We start from the raw sequence: 20,532 nt of genomic DNA, 5'->3' as shown, positions 1-20,532 counted from the left end.
TCAATTTGTTCCGATGGAGCAGTGTAGCGAAAAGAGTCGTCACATTCTGAGACGTTGTATATATATAGCTGACCGAGTGGTCTAGGGCGCTGGACTTTGTGCAGGTGGTGTTGCCACAGATGTCACAGCGGTGCGAGTTGGAGTCCCGTGGAGGGAACGACCAAAATTTGCGTTGTAAATTTGACCGTTCTAACATCGTTGGGAATTTTTCAGACCCTTATATATGTAATTTATATATCTGCTACGCATTAAAAAATATATTGGCTGTACAGTTAAGTGACCCTTCCCTTTTTTTCACTTGCCTTGTTTATCAAGGAAGTAATATTTTCTAATCAATTCATGGCGAATGTTACCGTTATTCGTGAGGTATGTCTTTTAAAAATTCTTAAATATTTTTAAGACCAGTGGTCAATGTTTAGTTTATCAACGTTTAATCATTTGTCCATTCTTTTGACCACACTGCAGATCCCAGAAAATATATATTGAGTTTATTTATATAAGATCTGGGACAGATCAAGTGTTTCTTGAAATTCCTGATGTTGCTATTAAATCCGTTAAAAACTTGGTCACTTCTAATAAGTATTTTTTTTTGCGTTTTACATAGAAACGGCATTTGAATGTTATTTCTTTCGTTGAACTTCTCTAGGTCCTGTAGAGTGCCCCGGTGTTAAGGAGGGGGTTTTCAATGCAAACAACTAGTTAAATGTTTTAGATTGTGTGACGCAAGATAGGAATCGATATACTATTGTGTGTTTGTATATATATATATCGGCTCTTTCCTTTTGAAATATTTTTTATTATATAAGTATAAAGGGTCTTACTAAAAGGTGGCAAACGGAACGGAAATAATGCAAGACGAATAGTTTATGGTACTCAGCTTAAAGAAGTCGTTAATTTAGTGAATGTTTAAAGAACAGTTAATGAATATTCGTGTCTGATTGAAATTAACTCGTAATGTGCAAAATTGTATAAAAAATTCAACTTTTTCGTTTAATTAGTTATTAGGGATATATCCGTTTGTCCGGAGTTCGTAGACAATATGGTTTCCAGACAATAACTTGAGTTTACCATGCCACGCCAGTAACGAAAGACTGGTGTTGATTTTTAAGGTTGTCACTTGAACCGTTTAGATGTTATGGGGCCAAAAGGGACAAGATACAAGAATTTTCATGTTATCCGAACAATAACTTGGCTAAAAGTGAATGAATCTGTGAAATTGTATCACGAAGGAAGGTTGGGATTGATTTTCATGGATTTTAGGGTTTTATAACTGGATCCATTTATAAATAAAGGTCCAAAAGGACCCACTTTGATTCTGGTCAAAGTCTTATCTTGTGTCCAATATTTAATCGGAATCAAAATTCGTAGCTGTATCAAGCTTGAATGGCGTGTCCATACTTGCCCAACCTTCGCGGCCGCATCATGCTGCGCCCAGTGAAGCATTTTATTGATTTTAGTGAATTCATTCTGACCTCATGATTTTCATACCTTTTCGGAAGTTTCTGAAATTCCTATCAGTAGATCTATCGGTCTTCTGACTGCCAGAAATTCTTACATGCATGGTATACGCACTCTACACCATGCAGAGATTGATGTAGGGACTATTTTCATTCATGAATTATCTTTTAAATTATCATTTGGCATAAACTGCAATTTACCCATCATCTAAGATCATCTCTGCAAAGTTATAGATGAGAAAATTTGGTTCAGTAGCTACAAAAGAATTTACAAAAAGTTTGAAGAAAGTATCCAATTCGACTTAACAAGGCAATAACTCGTATGAGGGTCATTTAGTGGAACTTGATGAGCTGAATTTTTTGTGCAATATTAACTTTTCTTGTTTTGATATTATTCAACAAATTCTGGAAAACTTCAAAATCATTTATTTCGACCTTTAAAAAGGGTGCGCAGTCCCAGAGTTGTTAACTTTAATCGCGAGACCTTATAGCACTGTGTGTTCGAGTCCAGGATATTAAAAGAATTCTAGAGGAGTAGATTTTTACCAGATGCTCTCAAGAGCCTAAATCAACATCCTGGAAAGCAATGAAAGTCATATTTCTAAAGTATTTTATCTGAGAGACCAATCCGTGTCGTTGTGATGTAGATTATAGTAACCACAGTCATATTTATCGACGGATCAAAAACTGTGTACAATTCCCTACAGAAAATATATATACAACGTTTGGTAGGAATCTTTTCAACTGTTTCAGAGAAGAAAATTAACTTTTTATAAGTAATAACCTAAAAATAGCAACAACAAAATGAAGTAAAAAGGCAATAATTCCAACAATGGTCAAAAGGTCAAATATTTATAGTATATCGATGGTAGATTACATTATGCTGAACAATTTTACCACAGTCAACATTTGTCTTAACCTATCGGTTTATGAGTGTTGTTTGATTCCATGGCCATTTTAGTAACGACAGTGTTAGCCATGTTTGCAAATTGAATTAAGCTAACGAATTCAAAGTAAATATGATTCTGGTTTTTTGCAACACTAGAAAACATAACCATTAATTTGGGTACAACTTTTCGTATTATATGTCCCTGTCAATAACCATAAGATGTGATTATATATCGGGCGGTGGCGGTGTTGAAACATGCCTTTTTCCGGTTAATTGTAGCGCGTACAAATAAATGTTCTATCATAAGCATACAAGCCATATTTAATTTATCCCTTTTCGGTTCCGTTATCCGATTCCGTTCCGTTTTCTTCCAGAAGGCGCGTAGCTAGGTGGAAACCTCAGCTTCTACATCATTTTGCAAAAACAATGAAGTAAAATAAAGAGAGATATAGAAGAAAAGAAGACGATGTGGTAATTTTTATTAGTGGGAACGATCACGTACGTGGTTTCTATGTTGTTTCTTAATTTACTGTGTCCTCGTTGAGTAAAGACACGGGTATATAATGTCTTCCAAGTTGAACTCTGAATCCCATTTTCATGAAGGTAACATATAGACGTCTTTTAAATTATTTGAATTCGTCGAAGTTTTAAAGATGGATCGAGTTAGTCTGAAAAAAAAATTGATATGCAATGTATACCAGTTGTCGATGACCAGTTGTGGACCAGTTGTTGTTTCAAAAAGGGCTTTCACAATTATTTAATGATGAATAGAGATGTAGGTTTTCAGGGCAATGAGTCAACTAATATAATGATTTGACCCCTAAGCGGTCAAATCTCAACGTTATCCATTTGCTTGTACTATCATACAAAAAACACAGATTCAAGGTTATAAGAGTTATAAGAGTTAAAAAATCATATAAAAACAATCAGACCCTATAGAAGAACACATATAGACTCACTTACCTATTCAAAAGTTAATTAATCTTTAGACATGTATGGGTTTTCCATAACAATTTACCAAATTGATGATGATAGCAATGATGACTTCAAAACTTCATTGTTTATTCTTAATTTTAAGTGTATCAGACTCAATCCAAAATAGTTGAAGGAATATGTTGCTTATATAGTTTTTTTTTTAATTTCAAAAGCTTAAAAATCAGGTTAACTATGAAAGCCGAGTCGAGATGTAATTATTTGCGGGACCAGTGTAAGAAATAAAGACTAATCAAGAGAACCAAGATTCTAGCGGAATCAAAAGAATGTAATCCAGGGACAGACAGAAAACATGGAAAACGTCACACAACAAAGAACATAAAATAACCGAAATAATACGTACAAACCAACAAAAGTAAATGCGCAACTCAGACTCCACTAAAAACTGGGAGCATGGACCAGGTGCACCGGTAGAGTAAAGGTCCTCTGCTTTTCTACAAAACACCCGTCGAGTTGCTCGATCATGAAAAGTCAAGTCCGGGGTAGTCAAAAGAGGGAAGGAAAACTATGACCCGCTGAACAAATCGGTGCTTATGGTGCAGATGAATAAACCGTAACGATCCACGAGTTCATGATGATGACCATAAAACTTCTGTAGTGATGATTTTAATCGTGTAGCAACATAACCATGTTCCAGAAGCCTAATTGTAAGAAGTCTATAGCGAGGTACAAAAAGTCTGCGTAGTTTCGACAAGCTCTGTCATAACGTATGAGTTGTGATATGAAAAGTTCATATGCAGGTGCTGAAGAGATTGGCATTGTAAAACAATGCAAAAAAAACATATCAAATTTGGGAGGACAATTTCTTCATTTGAGTTTTATCCTGATCACTGCTTGTATTATACAATTAAAATAGAAACATTTTTATATATATAATATCCAACACTAGATTATCTCGTCTTCAGGTTCAACAACTTAGGGAGCTTTTCCGTGGAAGGTTTTCTTATGAAGAGGCAAAACGGTTATTTGAATACCACGGAAATGACCTCCATCAAACAATTCAATTTTGTTTTAATGGTAAGTTTTGCCTTTTTTTTTTACCGAAATATCAGTTGAACCTGTGACAGGTCGCCGGGATAGTTATGGGAGTTCCAGAGGTTGGAAGTCCCCTTTATCTTGAAAAATTGTGTTACTTCTGTGTAAAATTTGTGGGAAAAGGGCAAATGTTAATCTTCTACCTGTTATATATTTCTGGATCAGAACCACTCTTTTAATAATATTCTAGACCCCCCTCCCGTGTATACTGTTCCCAATGGCATAAGTACGGGTACGTATAAGCCAAAGTATGATTAAAATTACTTACAATATCGATATACTCTAAAACTCTAAAACTCTGAAGTTTTCTTTGTTGCATGTCTCAACTCTTTTATATTTGCAATATTCCAACACATAAAACATACACGGAAGTTACTTGGAATACTGGATCTTTGAAATTTTTCTTGATTTGACTTAATCGTGGACGACATATCATGAACACATACACTTAGAAATACTAATAGAAAGAACAAAATATTTCAACACAGCAAAAAAAAATTTCCATTTTTGTCCAATTTGAGATAACATTAAATCATTTAGGTAATACGTTTTAGCCGACCCAGTGGATGTCAGAAATACAGCAAGAAAGGACGATGATGGGGTATGTAATTTGACTCAGTCATGATATCTATATTTTATAAATTTTGTATTTATCTACTTACATATTATCTGATACAAGCTAGTTGGAATACAACATATTCTCGTAGAGGCATTAGCCATATGGATATTTTCAAAAACTAAATATCCCGCAGCTTTCCGGAAATTAGTTCTCTTCAAACTTTTCACTACGTTGCCACATGTAAGTCTTTCGCTCATTCGAAAAATTATGTTGTTCTTGGTTACAAATCCAAATATTTTTTTAAACATCACAGATGGGTAAAGTATGCTACACAGAAAAGCAGGTTTGCGGCCTGCTTGATTTCCTCATTGATAACATATTTGTCACATTTGGAGGAACTATTTTTTCAACAAGTTTGCATTCTAATGGGCACTAACTCATCTCCTAGCCGACTTTTTTTTATATTCATATTAGACTCAGTGGCGGATCCTGAGTTATGCAAGGGGGGGGGGGTGGCACCCCCTTTTTATTGAAAAAAAAAATGCATTTCCATGTGTAAAGTTAAAAGAATTGGCAAATAATGTCCTAGCACCCCTTTTTTCTGAGGAACCCCGGCTGACATCTGTCTGGATCCGGTCCTAAGAATGGATTTCTTCAGAATCGCGTAAAGAAGAAAAAATAAATAAGCTGCTTAATCCTTTAATTTCACATACAGATATATTGATGCTGTATTATCCATTAACAACCCTTCTTTTGGTAAATGGTTACCTTCAATATGTCCACAAAAGCTCGATATAAAGGAAAAACAGGTTGTTCTGCATCTTTTTTTTTACCTACATCTAGAATTTGACAACAGTGGTCATCTCAGCACTTAGATTTATGATAAAAGAGACGACTTTAATTTCAAAGTTATATTTTTTCCTTTAATATCTGTACAACAATATACCTTCATCTCCTGCATATGGTGTTTATATTTCTCAATGGATTCGATACGCTAGAGCGCGTACTAACTACTCTGATTTATTGGAACGCCATAAATATCTGCGTAACAGATTCCTGCAGCCCTTTTCACAAAAAATCGTAAGAGTAAAATTAGACCGCTGAATCATGGGTACGATGAAATGCGTCTAAAACGGTCCACATTATTTTTCAGATATCAGTTCTTGGTTGAAAAATACTCAGTTTCTTCAGTAAAACAATGAGTAATGATTGCTGTTTGTAAATTATTCTTTATGCTGATGTGACTGCTGATTTACCAATTATGACAAAATAGTATGGAACGAAATGACAGAACGTATATACCAAACGACATAATGTAAAGATGTGCCTACATAACGTAAATACAAAATGACCATATGTAATTATAAAACCACAGCAAGTAAAATAAAATTGACAACACGTAAACAAATGTGTATCTCATCAGACAGTTTAGGCGTTCCATAAAATAGCATTCAAATGCTTTTTAATCACCGCCGCATTGGAAGAGGGAAATTTTGCGCGCCATTCCGTTATATCTTTGTAAGCACTCTAATGTCTTTTGACAGAGTTAGTAATTGTCAAGTTGTCTTGATCTTTGAAATTTTGCTTGATTTGTCTTGATTGTTACTTATGTCTGGATTTGGTGGATTTATAAACTTTATATGTAAGATATGCTAAGATATATCATGAACAATTTAGAATTAGACTTTTTGATGACAGTATATCATCAAGGTATATAAGAGTATTATTGCATTCATACAACATATCATGTTTTGATGGATCTTTAAAGAGTTTAGCAATGAACTGTGGTTCATAGCAGTATAGAAACAAATAGGCTATAAGAGAAGCGCAATTCCCATCGGAATACCAACAACCTGTCTGTATAGAGTATTACCGAAACGACTAAAAAAATGGATGTATTGTCCATTAAAAAAACTCAAAGCATTATCCAAGTATGTCTAATTGATGTATTTATCCCGTCTCCAATCACTGAAAAATACGTTTAGTTATTACAAGAAAGGTGTGAAGAACCAGATACGTTGATAAGTTTTATAATAAAACTAGATGTATCTAGGATTATATGAAAAAAATACAGCTGAATTAAAGCGATCAAAAGACATGGCTAGTGTTCCCTTTGTCAGACCTTATTGTTGAAATCATATTCTAAGACGTTGGCGTTTTTCTGGAACTTGGTGCCTAGAAACTAAGAGCTTTTACCAATAGACAGAGAAACCTGTCTATTGTGACCTTCCACGGTTGAGCAATATCATGATCACATAAGACAGGAGATCTTTATATTCAGGTTATTTTTACACAGAATACAGTACACAGGAAATTTGTATTATCATAGTCTTTTAAAATCATTGCTGAAAACAGGTGCCTGTTAATACAGGTTTGACAACAGGTCCCTGTAGTTTTACTGTACATAGGTGTCTATGCGACTTGAGCTATTGCTTATCGACTGAGAAATGCATGCAGATGTAGCTAAGGTACACATCTAAGGACAGGATTGATTACAACGATGGTTGTTCAAGTTATGAATGTTTTGACAGATAGTTTCGAAATTGAGTTCGCTAAATTGAATTCGACTTAAAAAAATAGAAACTGAAAAATGTCTTCGAACTTGTAGTTTGTAGATCAATTATGTAGGACATCGGAGAGTTCTGTGTTCATTCATGTATGTGTTCTATGTTAACCGACAACAAACCTGCATATTATGCAAACTGGCGCATTATGACGTGTAACGATGTCACGTGAATTTTTGTATGATATTTTAACAGAAGTGGGAATATAAAGATTATCACTTTTATTAACCTAAAATACAATTATTATTATTGTCTCTTGTATGCATATACATTGGATAGGCGCATAAATGCAGAGTGTTCTTACCAAGATATATTTACTTTTAAGAAATGAAAAGCTTAATATTAAAATTACACGTGGTGCTTGAAAATGGTTTCTACGAATTACAACTGTATCACCGGACTAAATCAAGAACCCATCAGATAAAAACTAGACCGCATCGTATAAAAACTAAAACATTTATATTTGAATTTGATGTTTTTTAGAATACACAGTAATAAAAGAACGTCCGTCACCAAGTTTTCTTTTATGAGATGTTTTCATAAGAATCACTAGATTTTTTTTAAATGGAAATGGGTAAGAACATCAAGCAAATAGGTTAAATGTAAGGAATATTTCACAAAAAATATTTAAAGATGTAAATGTGTAGAATAAAATCGATATGAACTCCGCAGAGATCGACGGACCTTGAATACTTAATTGGACAGCCTGTAGGGGGAAAATGCCTACATTGGGTTAAACTACATTTAAAAAGACTAAAATGTTCCATGAAACAATCAGCTTCATTCAATTACCTCTCCTGTTCCATCATTTATTGATGATTTGTACTGTCATCAGTTCCATCTTCTCAAAATAATCCGAATATGTCCGCTCCACGACCCAAAAGAGTCCTTTTTATCCGAAAGAATCCTTTATGGCTATGCACCATGGTATTGCCGGTAAGTTTTAAAGATAACCGACGGGCATGCGATCGAGTCATGTACCGTTGTGTGTTGCGGGGATATATGAAAAGGATTTTATTAACTAAATGTTTATTATCAGAGGTAGACGTAGAAAATAATAGCAGTGATAAGACATATACTGTTACCACACCCTCGAAAGAAGAGATTGTGGAAAACCATAAATCTGTGCTATCCTCTTTTGGTCTCTCTACCAAGGACGATGATTGTGATTTACCGTCTATGTACTGGATTCCTAAACTCCACAAGAATCCATACAAACAACGTTACATAACTGGATCCGCAAAATGTACCACCAAACGTCTTTCAAAATTTTTAACTTCTATACTCACAGCTGTCAAAGAGGGTCTGCAGTCCTACCACAACACTTGTTACTGCCGTAGTGGTATTAATTCAATGTGGATGCTGAAAAATTCGAAAGTTCTTTTGGAGACAACCAGTTCAAGACTATTATCAAAATATAATAGCATTAAAACCTATGAGTTTTCAACACTATATACTTCTATTCCCCATACTCAGTTAAAATCCCGACTCAAAAACATTATACGTCGTTGTTTTTCCAAAAAAAGATAGTACACCTAGATACAAATATATAGTTCTTGGTAGAGATTCCTCATACTTTGTGAAAAATAATTCCAAATCATCTTCCAAACATACAGAAGATGATATTTACAAAATGCTTGAATTTTTAATCGACAACATATTTGTCCAGTGTGGTGGACACCCTTTTCAACAAACGGTCGGCATTCCAGTGGGAACAAATTGTGTTTCTCTACTTGCTGACCTATTCCTTCACTCATGTGAGGCTGACTTTATAGCTGATCTGATCCGAAAGAAGGAATATCGCTTAGCTAGATCCTTTAATCTCAGTTTCCGCTATATGGATGACATACGTATTTTCTTTAAACAATCCTAATTTCGGGGATTTGATACATCGCATCTACCCCCAAAGAACTTGAGATAAAGGATACTACAGACATTGTGAGGTCAGCCTCATATCTAGAATCGATTGTAAAGGAGAACTATTGACCAAACTTTACGACAAACGTAATGACTTTTCATTCAGCACTGTTAACTTTCCTTTTATCTGTGGCAACATCCCTTCAGCATCTGCGTATGGAGTGTTCATATCACAACTCATACATTATGCCAGAGCTTGCCGAAACTACGCAGACTTTTTATATCGCGCTAGACTTCTAACAAATAGGCTTTGGAATCAGAGTTATGTTGCTACTAGATTGAAGTAATCACTACAGAAGTTTTATGGTCGTCATCATGAACTCGTGGATCGCTACGGTGTATCCATCTGCGCCATGAAAACTGATTTGTTCAACGTGTCATAGTTTTCCTTTCCTCTTTCGTCTACCCCGGATATTACTTTTTATGAACAACTCGACTAGTGTTTCTAGAAAAGCAGGGGACCCTTACCCTACCGGTGCACCGGGTCCATGCTCCCAGTTTTTAGTGGAGTCCGAGTTGCTCATTTGCTTTTGTTACTTTGTATGTATGATTTTAGTTACTTCATGTTCTTTGTTTGGTATGTCTGTTTTCCATGACTGGTCTTTGTTCCTGCATTACATTCTTTTGATTACCGCTATAACCTTGGTTTCCTTAATTACTCTTTCTGGTCATATCGACCAAATGGGATTTGTATCAGTTGTCTTTTTTAGTTTGAAATCGTACGGAATAATAGGAGATGGAAGGAATTAGCCCTACAAAATACCGTCCCATATGAAGATCGTCAATACGCATGTCAGCCATGTGATAATGTTTGGTGGAGAAAAGTTCCAACTAGAAAAAAAGTAAGTACATTTAGTACGTGGGCTGAGACAACATCCCCCGTGCACCCCCCACTCATCAACCAAAATATGATTGGCAGCTACCTTTATACCTCTTTTGGTAAAAATAAACTGAAGCATTTTTGTATTTTTTTGGCTACTTTTTATACCTCGTTGAGGCAAAACTCCATTTTTTTACGTTTTTTGATTATTCGAACTTATACTTTCTACAAAAAGAAGTAAATTGACGTATGCAGGTACCAACATATAGTACAATCATGAATGTCTCAGCTATACAATGGTATCAAGAAAATTGCGGTAACACTTATGGTTTGGAGTAAAAAGATAAAAATGTACCCCTACCGCACCGAAAAATCGCTTAATTTGACATATTTTTCAATGGCAAAACCCTTACAGTATCTATGCCTCAGTAAGAAATGGCTTATTTTATATTTTCTATTTAGTGTTATCACAATCAATACTTCTGGGGTTCTTTTGATAACTTATGGCGATTATCGTAGTCAGAATTTATAAAAAAAAAAAAATGCAAAATATTGGATTTTCGATTTTCCCGTAAAAAGTCACTTAATTTCGACTCTACGAGTTATTGCTGAACTAAAACGTCTCAAATGTGGTATCATTCGATAGATAATCTCATTTTCTACATGAATAAACCACGAAATACCAATTTTCAAGGAAGAATTTTCAAAAACGTTAAAATTATTACTCCTACCCATAACAAACCGGCCTCAGTATCAAACAGTTCTCATTCAAAGCACAAGTTGTAAAACTCACATTTTAGGCATTCATAATTAAGATAATGTTGTACCTAAAATATCTGATCAATTGAGGAGCTTAGAATTTCTTTTTGGTGTTTTTTTCCAATTATCCTACTTCAAATAAGCGTTTGTTATCAGATACAGTTATATAGAGTAGAAGCTTTCTAATGAGCCAGAGTTATAAAAATTTGAACTTTTTCAAGTCCAATCAGGTGAAAAAGTGCCATCCCTACCCATGAAAAAAAAAACCTCAACATGAACCAAAATGATAAGTTTTAGCTTATAAATGTGCACAATAGTAATGTTGGGTATTTCGGTTTTAATAATCGATGTGTCCAACATATCTGCTAATTTCATCCTCGTTTATTTGTAGTTTCAAGTTAACAATTATGAGCTTTTCATAAAAAGGGAAATTTTTGGAATTTCATATTTTCTTCCATTTAACCTGTAATATGCATTTTTTTCAAGTACACTACTTCAAACCAACTTTTGTATATTCAAACACATTTATGTAGCATCTTCGATATCTCATGAGCCAAGGGAATGCATAATTAAACGTATTTCAGGCCATTTTGGCAAAAGAACGGGAAAGGGATGGGAAAGAGGAGGAAAGGGTAGGAGATAGGAGAGACGGGACGAGAGAAAGGAGACATGGACCCCCTGTCCTCACCTCACCTATCCTCTTCATCCCCAGTGGGACATAAGGCGATAACAAGATCCCGCCATTTGTCTCTGTCCGGGGCCAGGTGTTGAGCCTCGCCAAGGCTGTAACCAAGTTCTTCTAGCTCTGCTAGCACTCTTCTCCTCCAGGTGGTGCAAGGTCTGCCCGGTTTCCTCTTCCCATGTGGTGTCCATCGTAGGGCAATTTTTGGCAGGCGGTCATTTTGCATTCTGAACACGTGACCTAGCCATCTGAAGCGTCTCTTTTTTAGGTCTGTTGCAATGGAATGGCATTTACACATTCTTAACAGGTCCTCGTTTGTTATCTTCTCTGGCCAAAATATACCCTGGATTCTTCTTTGGCATTTGTTTTGGAAAACTTCCAATTTCTGCAAGTCCCTCTGAATGATGCGCCAACATTCTGACCCATACAACAGCACTGGCTTGACATTACTGTTGTATATCCGTATTTTTGTTCTCTTGCTGTATGCCTTTGAATTCCATACAGGTTTTAATCTGGCGAAGGCAGTTCGAGCTTTCGATAATCTTGCCTGGATGTCTTTCTTTGTGCCGTTGTCAGAGCTTATTATGCTGCCTAAATATGTGAAGTCTTCAACTGTTTCTACTGGCTTTTTGTTAATAGTGATTGGGTTGGTAAGTGTCTTGTTGTTGGCCATCACTTTGGTCTTGGTGGTGTTTATATTTAGGCCAGCTTCTTCTGCATAGTTATTCAAAGAATTTGCTTTCTCTTGCAAGTGTTGTCTTGATGTTGATATTCCTGCAAGGTCATCTGCAAAATCCAGATCGTCGAGTTTGCTAAACATTGTCCATTGTATCCGATGACTTGTTCTTGTGGTTTTCCGTTGGGTCCAGTCTATGGTCATTAGGAACAGTATAGGTGACAATATACTGCCTTGTCTTACAACGGATCTTACATTGAATGGTTGAGAGATGGCATTTCCCAGGATGACACTGCATTCAAAGTTGGTGTAGACAAGTTTAATCAAGTTGGTAATCTTTGATGGAATTCCATATGTTCCTAGAATTTTCCACACGGTCTCTCTGTGGACGCTATCAAATGCCTTCCGAAAATCGATAAAGTTGATGAAAAGAGGCATATTCCATTCGATACATTGCTCTATGATGTTACGGAGCGTTAATATTTGGTCTATGCATCCACGTCCTTTCCTAAAGCCAGCTTGTTCTTCTCTTAGCTTCTTGTCTACTGCATCATCTATTCTGGCAAGAACGATCTTACAAAATACTTTACTTGGAACTGACAGTAATGTTACACCTCTCCAGTTGTCACAATTCAGCAAATCTCTCTTTTTCGCGATTTTGACAATAAGACCTTTCGACCAGTCAGGTGGTATGTGTTCATTTTTCTAGTTGTTTGTAATAGGTTGTGAAGTATTCTGATTGAGGTGTTGATATCAGCTTTTAGTAATTCTGCACTGATGGTGTCAATTCCAGCGGCTTTGTTGTTCTTCAGCGATTTAATGGATTTTTGCACATGGTGGCAGCTTCTTCTGCCTCTCTGGCCATAGAATCTACAAATTCACGCCTGTCTTTCCTAGCACTCCTTTTGACTTCTTTATCCTTGGTCTTGTATGAAGTCTTGAGTTGTTCTAGTATCCTTGATGATTTGGAATTAAGGATTTTCTGTTTGAGGTCTTCACGGTCTTCAATTTTCTTCCATGTTTCCTCAGATAGCCATTCCTTATTTTTCTTAGTTTGGTATCCTAAAGTATCTTTAGCTGTTTCAAGATACATATCTTTTATGATCTCATACTGGTTTTGTATATTATCATTCTCAAAATTTTCAAGAACACTGAATCGGTTACGTAGAGCAAGATTGAATGATCTTTTGACTGTTGGGATGTTCAGTCTTGATATATCTAACCTTTTCCTGATATTTTCTTGTTCCGGTGTTTTCCTAAGTTTATGTTGTATTACTGCTAGTATCAGATAATGGTCACTGTTAACATCTGCACCCCTGAAGGATCTTACATCCCCTTCATATAAAATATGTGGAATGATATGTAATAAATCACGCAAAAGTGTTGTCACAAGGTTTTTGTGGAAAAGCATAATAAAATCGCCACTTGAAAGTCAAACTAACATGTTAAGTTGTCCTTAAAATGGAAAGAGAGGCAACGGGAAAAACACAGTTAAAAATGAATTAAAGAAAATAAGAAAATACAAATAAACATGATCAAGTATTAGGTAGACACTTAAACGTGAAGTATTATAGATGTACAATTATCAAAATAAAACCATTGTTTTGAAGGTTTTGGCTTATATCATAAGAACCTTAACTTACTGGAATATGTTCTAACACCATTTATTCTATTAAATGAGTAATTCGGGCTCTGTGGGGCCTCTAGTTTAAAGATGGCGATTCTTAAGGTCACATTTCAATTATTTTCATTTCCAAGTTTAGTTTGTCTAGATTAAATTGAAGTTCGCTTTCTCTTCAAAATAGTACAGCGAATAAAAATGACACTTCAATTATTGATAAAAAAAATAAAAGAATCAAAGAGTGGCTTTAATTTTGATTTTGAAAATCGAGAGGTTAACTAAGATGTTATGGGTTTCCAGAATTTTCGAAGTACAATAGCTAGGTACATGTACAAAGTAAGACCTACAACATCTTTGTTTAGTTTATAGTTTATAACAATTTAATTTGCTCAACTACAACAAATGGAATAGGACACAAGTTAGTCAAACTTATGCAGTCATCTTTTCTTTAACAGGTTTCAAGATGTAGACGATGTAGACGGAGATATGAAGCTATTCCACGGAACAGGGAGTGGGGGTGGGCTGAGTTTACATGCAGTAGGTGTTTGCATGTTTTCAGGTTGGTAGTATACTATATTTACTTCCGAGTTAATTGAATTTATTTCAATACCTTTATAGGAAATGAGTGATGGTTATTTTTATATTACATGAATTATTGCCATTTTCAAGGATTTTAAACATTTTCGGGATAACAGTTCATTTTCGTCAAATCAACATTTTTAAAAATTTTTTTTGCATTTTTTATCTAATGTCTATTCCCAAAAAGTATAAAATTCTAAAATTAAGTTATTGTTAAAAAATGAAAATAAATTAAGTCTGCTACAGTTCCAGTCTATTTATTTTAATATTACAGAGGTTTTGGTCAGATGGAGAACACATGGAGCCCATGCTTTAGATGTTTTGTACCCAATATACCTACAAAAGTTTTTCCAAGGAAAAGGATGCGTCGAGAAACACTTGGAAGACAGAGAGACAATCATTCATGTCAAGCACAAAACTGCTTCAATAAAGCTGGTATATATTTGATACATGTACAAACTTTGGGGCATGTACAATTTACCTGGTCTCTTCATCCGTTTGTCCACACCTTTTGTTAAAAACTTTTAAAGGAATGTTAAGCATAAGAAAATGCGCATCTTCCATAATTGGTATGACCGCAAAAGGGGGCGGTCGTGAAATTAAAACATAGAAGTTTTTACATGTTCACATATCGTGAGTGCCTATTTTCAGTTTCATTTACTTAATTGAACTGAATGCTTAAACCTTTTTAGAAAGAATTTGATGGTCATACATTGTTAAACTGAGATTCTTTCTAGCTGAAGTAGTTTTAAGAGCTTAAAATTATGGTAACATTCATTACACTTTTGCAAAATGGCCGTTTTCAGTTTGCAATATAAATGCATGCACCAATCCTTTTAAGGACCTTCTTACGGAAGCCCATTAGTACCAGGTGTTCACTTATTTTCAAGTCGTTATAACGACTTAGTATATCGTTTAAACGACTCTGCTAACTCGTTTAAACGACTTAGTATCTTATTTAAACGACATTGCTAACTCGTTTAAACGACTTAGCATCTCGTTTAAACGACTTAGTATCTCTTTTTAACAACATAGTTAACCCGTTTAAACGACTTAGTATCTCGTTATTATGACATAGCTTATTTGTTTAAACGACTTAGTATCTCGTTTTAACAACATAGTTAACCCGTTTAAACGACTTAGCATCTCGCTCGTTTAAACGACTTAGTATCTCGTTATTATGACATAGTTTATTTGTTTAAACGACTTAGTATCTCGTTTAAACGACTTAATAACTCGTTATAACGACATAACTTGCGTTGTTAGCTATGTCGTTAAAACGAGATACAAAGTCGTTTAAACGAGATGCTAAGTCGTTTAAACGAGATACTAAGTCGTTATAACGACTTAAATATAAGTGAACTCCTGGCACTAATGGGCTTTCGTACCTTCTTAAAATTAAATAGTTTCAAAAAAAATGTTAAATAAATGTTGTAAAGTGATTGTAAATACTAGTATCATTATTTATTTATTTAGTTTTTTTTTTTTGGTTTACAGTGACTGTTTTTATAAGATGCCCTAAAATATAAACTTGAAAATGTACCAGTACAGAAAATTTAACAATGATTTATTAAAGGCCTCAGTGAGTTGTATTTACTTGACATTTAGAAGTTAAGCTCATCGTAATTGACATCTATTCGAACTCTAAAGGCAGTGTCCAAAAGATCACACAGGTGTTCTGTGGTAGTAAAGTAGGACACATTGGTATAATGTAGGGCAGATTTCTACCTAGATCCAAGATTTGTATTGAAATTGGAACTGGTTCTTTTCAACTTGCTGTAAACAGATTTTACCACTGGCAATGGCTATATATAGATAATGCATATGACCTATGTAGTTAATTATAACGAGTCGTTGTTTTTGAATCGGAAACTTTGTAATAGATTCTTTTAGGGTAAGTTGATGAGCATGTTCAAAATACACTTCCGCGAGGTAGGGCTAGGGCAGAACAAAAGAATTGTCCTCGCGGAAGTGTATATTGAGCATGCTCTATGCATGCTCATATAGAACATGCTCATGGACTAACCTATCGTTAGCACAAAAGGGTTTATATTATATAAATTCAATGCTTACCGATCATGTCATCAGGAAACTAGATTAGGAACCAAATTAAACAACTGGTAATGAATATTTATAGAAATCGGGGCCGTGCTAATGTATGTGACCTATATCGTCTTGTAACGAGCCAATGTGCCTGAATCGGAAACTGGGTGATGTTCTGCTCACGTACTCTTCCCGTTCTCATACAATCAAGAAACACACGTAGAACACACATATTGAAGAGGTACATTTTATCTCGGTTGAAGCTAGAACTATGACGCTATGCGGCATAACGTGGAATGTTTCATAATTTAATACATTTTGATCTCGTATGAAGGACTATGGACACCACACCGATCAGCAGCTTAATGTATACATGCCAACCTTTTTGGAACCAAAAGTGGTAGAGGGATCTTGGGGGGGGGGGGGTCTTCGCCCCATTGAGTCCAGCGTACTATCTGAAATGACAGCGAGTCCAGCGTAAATTACAACTCTGATTCCGAGTCCAATTTAAGAAGTCTCTTGCGTCCAGTTCTCGCATGCGAGAGTACTGCATACGCTTTAAAAAAGGACTGAATCCCGCGTACGAAAAGGATGGTTATATCCTCATGCATGCTAGATATGAAAGTTGGTAATTCAAAATGTTTTCCATACTCTACTCTACTGCATCCTGGTTTAGTGACGTAGTTATATGGTTTAGTTGAAAAGACCAAACTCCTGTTATGTTTATTGAAAATATAACAAAAATGCCTAATATCAAAAATCTAATATTAGGCATTTGCGTGTGTGTGTTTGTGTGTGTGTGTGTGTGTGTGTTTTATGTTTTCAATGAATGGGCTCAGAAACAGGCAAAAAATACGATTTATTTTTATCAAATAAAAGCATCGGGCGGACAAATTGTTTTCTCGAGAAAAAAGGAGGTGGTCGAAACAGTTCGTGTGCAAAGAAGTTAAATACTTTCTGATATATTTTCAAGTGCGACTTTTTAGATTTTCAAACAATTTTCTACACAGAAGCTGTGTATCACAATCACAAGTGAAAGAACATTAAAAAGTGTGTTATTTGGTCAGATTAACATTTCAACCGACATGACAGACTTTACCTGGCAAGGCATATCTACAATTTCAAGTTTGAGAATGCAATAAAGCAATGATACAAATGACTTGACAAGACGGCCTTTCGTATATTCAACCAAAAACTAAAGATTTCAATTTTTTGTATTAATTAAATGGGTTTTGTCTTGAATTTTTTATTTAAATATGTATGAACCCGATATTTTCATTTAACAGAGAATCAACACAATAACATGTGTGCATTGAAGAAACTATTTTTGATGATTTTTTTATAAAGGTATATGATATGTACATCTTTTAGCTGGACAAACACGTGGCATATGTGTCCATCCTAGATCCCTAGCACGTGGGGGAAGAGCAGTGTTACCAAGTCTGCACCACAACTGTACTGGGTCGACAGTATCGACATTCATGGCGCAAGATGATCTCGTCTCACAGATCTCTGACTTCGATCCCGTACTCTCAGATGTCGATGAAATGAATTAATGTCGTCAATTTACTGATTTGAATAAAATGTGCTCAATCCATGCCATTGTCAGTTTTCTTTTGTTTCAAACGAAAAGGAAAAATTGTCTACTATAAATAAAAGCAAAACTATTGTCACAAAAGAAGGGATTTGTTCAGCGTTACAGTATGGTCATTCTTTTTGTTCATTATTGCACTATTAGCGTTCTAGTTCGCTGATAGGGGGTAAGAAGACTGGCTGCCAACAATGTTTCCTCTACCACAAGAGCGTGCATTTTAATTCTGTACAGTCGTGTTCTTAAGTGGCATAATAAGGGCCTGTGTAGACGCATCACAGACAGATTCGTCTGGCTTTTGTGAGCATTTTAAAGCAGATAAATTCATTGTAACAGGCGATTTTTTTAAATCTTTCTTTGAAGGCGGTTATCAATGAGGGGAAGCTTAGCTTAGTTGGATTCGGAAGGGAGTCATATCAGTTATTGACATGCTTCTCTAGGTGAAACGGGAACGAACAAGCAGTTTTGATTTCTGACAATTCATAAAAGTGAGCCCATTGGAGAAATTTTGCTACCCAGTTTAGTGCAAGTGGACCAGATTCAGAACCGTCGAATTTTTCCAACACAATATTTGAAGTCATATTATATATATATTATAAATCACTTAGCGTAGTTACAAGTGTACAGTCAGAGTTTTACTCAGTATTGTTTATGATAGGTTCACTAATGTGAACACTGGGTGCACTCCTTTGATTGTCCTTTTCGTTATCACATTCCTCCTATCGTCGAGTAGTTGCAGGTGTTATGAAGGGATTGTACGTGTGTTGGTAATGTTAACCCCTTCGAGGTACCCGGAATCTTTTACGTGGGCCTAAAAGTATATAAAATGCGCCAGGTAGGAATGTCAGAAGGTCACAATTAAGACTTTCTTACGAAACAATACATAAACAATCTGATCCGACCTTATGACTGCTGTCGCAAAGGTTAGCAACAAAAACCCGCAAAGAAATCTAATATAAACAATTAATTCTAAGACTGCTGTTGTAAAGGTTAATAGGATAACCCTTAAAGAAAGTGTAAGCTAACTATGTACATCAATCAAAAATATTGATGCGGGATAATGTAAAATGTCATCTTTTATTGAAATAGTGTTAATATGTCCCAATTCCATGTTGAAATATATTTCGGAATCAATGTCACAAGTTGCATTATAACATAGGTACCAACAATTTATTGTTTTCGCCCCATGTTTTATGTTTACTTACAGCTGTTAGTTCATGCTAGAATTTCAGCGATTGAAATGTTAACACAGTTCATAAATGGACTAATCCCGCTTTTCCCGTTATTTTAAAATTAATAATTTACATCTCAATGCATATACATGTGTTCTGAAAATGTATTCAGAGGAAAAGGGGGGTAGATTTGTAAGTTTAAGATGCTGGTATGTTCACAGAAGTTTTGGAGGTAATGAGCATTTTTGAGTTGCATGTGCGATAGCCGAATTTTATCCCAATTTATCAATTCAAATAAGTTTGATAATGATAGCTAATGAGTAAACTAATAAAAAATTATTTAATTATTTTGTAGATGTTATAAATCTAAGAAATCTGCGATTGGATTTAAATTTCATTAGAGCTCCGTTAGGGACAAAGAAAAGTGCGATGTTTTGCTCACATTTTGATACGTTGTGTGGATAACGTAGTTTATGTATGTGTCCATCTTTATCTATTGCACTAAACACATATAATATGCAATCTTATTATACTTTGTGCAAATATATAGCATAGATTTCAAACAGGATGAACTTTAATCTTTAGACACGCAAAAAAAACCACACAAGTTTGGAACACCAATAGTAGAAAAACAACGAATATATTTTGATATCGTACATTTGTACATAACTAGCAAAATAAGTGTATTTCTTTTTCGAAAATTAGACTGGATATTTTAGATTATATTGTAGCATGACACAGCAGTTCGTCAATCGGCTAAGATCGATAAGCTTCTTGTGTATCTGCAATAGTATGAACTGTAGCGAAGATGCGATACGCTCTAAGATCGGTTGACTTAATTCGCAAAAGTTTCTCACTCAAAACAACTGGCATTCCCTGAATCAGAGACTAGGCGTTTCTCATTTACAGAAAGTTCAATGACAACTGATCATTTCATCATCTTTTAATGTAAACTTCCCACTCTCATACAAGTAAAAAACACGTAGAACACATGTGTATGGTATCTAAGAGGTACATTTTGATCTCGTATTGAGCTAGAAATGACAGTTCTATGGCACCCATCTTCAACATAATATGACTATGCAAATGATATACGTATGTACAGTACTGAAAGAATAATCAAGGGAACCAAGGTTATAGCGATTATCAAAAGAATGTAATACAGGGACAAAGAC

General features: G+C 35.1%; 1 protein-coding gene across 1 annotated transcript; it reads left to right on the top strand.

Annotated features, from left to right (window-relative positions):
* Window positions 1-277: 277 nt before the first annotated feature.
* On the top strand, window positions 278-18,191 carry LOC148615838 (shiftless antiviral inhibitor of ribosomal frameshifting protein homolog). Its single transcript, XM_088582494.1, has 7 exons — window positions 278-366; window positions 4,245-4,356; window positions 4,929-4,975; window positions 10,125-10,256; window positions 14,428-14,531; window positions 14,826-14,986; window positions 17,966-18,191. Exons 1-7 carry the CDS (start codon window positions 340-342, stop codon window positions 18,148-18,150), a joined length of 768 nt encoding a protein of 255 aa, XP_088438620.1. The 5' UTR covers window positions 278-339; the 3' UTR covers window positions 18,151-18,191.
* The last annotated feature ends 2,341 nt before the right edge of the window (window positions 18,192-20,532 follow it).

The sequence above is a fragment of the Perna viridis genome, chromosome 5, assembly GCF_037379345.1.
Source record: "Perna viridis isolate PV_CMFRI_1.1 ecotype Kerala chromosome 5, ASM3737934v1, whole genome shotgun sequence".
In the NCBI taxonomy this organism is placed as follows: Eukaryota; Metazoa; Mollusca; class Bivalvia; order Mytilida; family Mytilidae; genus Perna; species Perna viridis.
Note: the sequence above shows the minus strand (reverse complement) of the source record. Positions and strands in the feature narration are given on the sequence as shown.

Bases quoted from the DNA above. Each gene is read 5' to 3' on its own strand.
- LOC148615838 (XM_088582494.1), top strand. From the start codon at position 340: ATGGCGAATGTTACCGTTATTCGTGAG. The intron at 367-4,244 runs GTATGTCTTTTA...TCTCGTCTTCAG, and splicing joins ATGTTACCGTTATTCGTGAG to GTTCAACAACTTAGGGAGCT. The intron at 14,987-17,965 runs GTATATATTTGA...TACATCTTTTAG, and splicing joins AAACTGCTTCAATAAAGCTG to CTGGACAAACACGTGGCATA.